Source organism: Epinephelus moara, chromosome 19 (genome assembly GCF_006386435.1).
Source record: "Epinephelus moara isolate mb chromosome 19, YSFRI_EMoa_1.0, whole genome shotgun sequence".
NCBI lineage: Eukaryota > Metazoa > Chordata > Actinopteri > Perciformes > Serranidae > Epinephelus > Epinephelus moara.
Genome location: NC_065524.1, coordinates 28619877 through 28622310, shown reverse-complemented (window position 1 = coordinate 28622310; position 2434 = coordinate 28619877). Strand labels below are relative to the sequence as shown.

The 2434-nt window shown below is 36.5% G+C and overlaps 1 protein-coding gene across 1 annotated transcript; it reads left to right on the top strand.

Annotated features, from left to right (window-relative positions):
- The first annotated feature begins 202 nt into the window (after positions 1-202).
- Positions 203-1361, top strand: LOC126406334 (G-protein coupled receptor 4-like). The gene is made up of 3 exons (XM_050070542.1): positions 203-376; positions 573-757; positions 854-1361. The coding sequence occupies exons 1-3, from the start codon at positions 203-205 to the stop codon at positions 1359-1361; spliced, it is 867 nt and encodes a 288-aa protein (XP_049926499.1).
- Positions 1362-2434: the final 1073 nt, after the last annotated feature.

The following is a 2434-nucleotide window of genomic DNA, read 5'->3' as shown; positions in this document are numbered from 1 at the left end:
TTTGATTGTCTATAAGTATAATGTATTTGTGTGAACTTACACCTCACAGCTTTAGTGATTTTTCTGAACCATGTCGGGTAGATATTTCTTTTATTATTCTCCTTATTATAATCATTAGTATTTTTATTTTTATTTTTATTGTTATTCTAAAAACGTGTTCCCTCTTATGACCTGATCTCTTAAACAGGTTTCACTCAGGAAAATGGAAGATCCCTGCAACAGTTCATGGGAGGACAGCTTTGATTACAGCAACTCCTCCTACGACTACTACGGTCATAATGAAGAAGCTGGATTCATCACATTTGTGGTGACATGCATCATCGTTGGTTTCGCCCTTCCTTTGACCCTCATGGCCATCTTTGCTCTTTACTCCCTGGTATGCATTATGACTGAGTTTCATTTATTTACAGTAAGTGTTGACATGCAATCCGTTGTTTATATAACTCACAAGGAAGGCAAAATGAAGCCACACCTCTGACTGTAGTAAGATGTGAGAAAGATAACATTTTTGGAGGAGGTGAAGTTCAGAACATCTTAAAAACTGTCTTTTTTCCTTTAATCAATTCCTGCAGGTGCAAAATGATCACGTTGCTCCGATCTACGTCATCAACCTTCTCATTTCCGACCTCATTCAGCTCTGCTGCACAATCGTTTGGTTGGAAAAACCTGAGGACTGGAAGAAGTATAACATTTTTTATATTTACTTCTTTGGTGTGATGGCAAGTGCTTGCTTCATGGTGTGCATCGCCCTGGAAAGGTAGCTGTCTGTCTATCCAGTATGTGTGTACCTACTTCTGTGCTGAGCCATTGTATTATGATATCATTCTGAAGCTGTGTCTGTCTTGTATTGCAGGTTTTTGGTCATCGTCTTCCCACTGTGGTACCGCTTCAGACGAACCATCAAGACCTCTGTGCTGGTCTGTGTCATGGTCTGGCCCCTTCCTACAATCTATATCCTCCCTTCCTATTTTTGTGTAAATTTTGTGGTCACAGAAGCAATCTCTGCCACCTTTTTACTCCTACCCCTTCCACTGCTCATATTCTTCTTGTGTGGGACCCTCAAAGCCCTGTCTGCTTCCATCTCAGTTCCCCCTGACGAAAAACACCGGATTGTGGGAGTTTTGGTCCTGGTGCTGCTTCTTTACACTCTGCTGTTCCTGCCCAGCATCATTTGGTCCCTGACAGAGAACGGCAGAAATAACAATATTGTCAGCAACGTGTCTTTTGTGTTTCTTAGATTGAGTCCTCTCGCAGACTCAGTTATGTATATTTTCATGAGGAAAGGGACCATAGACAAGGTTTTGGCTTCTCTTTGTTGTTGCAGAATGGACAGCAATGATGTTAGCAGTCAAGCAGTATAAATGATGGCAACATGTCCACAATCAACCTCATGTGGGCAGAGAAAGGGGAGTAGGCAAACAGAAATGATAGACACAGGACCAGGGGTGTAAATATAGACGGTGCAGGTGGGGCAGTTGCACTGGGGCCACTTTAGAAATATATATATATATGTATATCTATATATGTGTATATATATATAGTAATAGTATATATATTATATATGAGCATAAATCAACACAGAAATGATATGTGGACTGTATAAATCATCATTTCTATGCACAGAAAGAACTGGTAGATGTTTATCAACGGACTATACATGTTTCTTTCCTGTCGATTAGATCTGCTGTTGTGATGTACTTTGCATACACTGTGTACATGCCTGCCTACCTTTTTTTAGAAGCAGGTGCAGGTTATCATGCAACTATACGCCCTGTCGTCATTCACCGTATTTAATGTAGACTCTGTGGATGTGAGAGACAAAACAGCAAACATGGCGTAGGGAACTCATATATATATATATATATATATATATATATATATGTATATGTGTATATATATATGTATGTATATATATGTGTATATATATGTATGTATATATATATATGTATGTATATATATATGTATATATATATATATTATATATATAGTATAGGTTATATATATATATATATATATTTATATATTTATATAATAAAATTGTCAGTAGGAATCTATTATAAAATATGTTATAAAATATATGGCTTCTCTGCATAAACTATAAAAAAGGCTTAAAAGAAAATATTTAATTAACAAATAATTACTTATTTTCATTGGTATTTTTGTCCTATACATATATGTGACGATTTGACTGATTGATTTCAAACATTAAAAAAGTAATAATAAAATGAAATAGAATATACTAGTCCATACCCAGTGGTAGCTTTGTCACCTTCTACCTATGCCAATCCTCAATGCCTGTGAAGTTTCACATAGATTGACCACGTCAGTGAGTAGAAAAACATGGGACAGACAGAATGACTGACTGACAGAATGACACACTGACAGTTTCTGTGATTATGTACAGCATACCATACCATGACTTAGTCATACCAAA

Coding starts and splice junctions, on each gene's coding strand:
- LOC126406334 (XM_050070542.1), top strand. CDS start 203: ATGGAAGATCCCTGCAACAGTTCATGGGAGGACAGCTTTGATTACAGC. Junction 377..572: donor TCTTTGCTCTTTACTCCCTG/GTATGCATTATG, acceptor CAATTCCTGCAG/GTGCAAAATGATCACGTTGC. Junction 758..853: donor GTGTGCATCGCCCTGGAAAG/GTAGCTGTCTGT, acceptor CTTGTATTGCAG/GTTTTTGGTCATCGTCTTCC.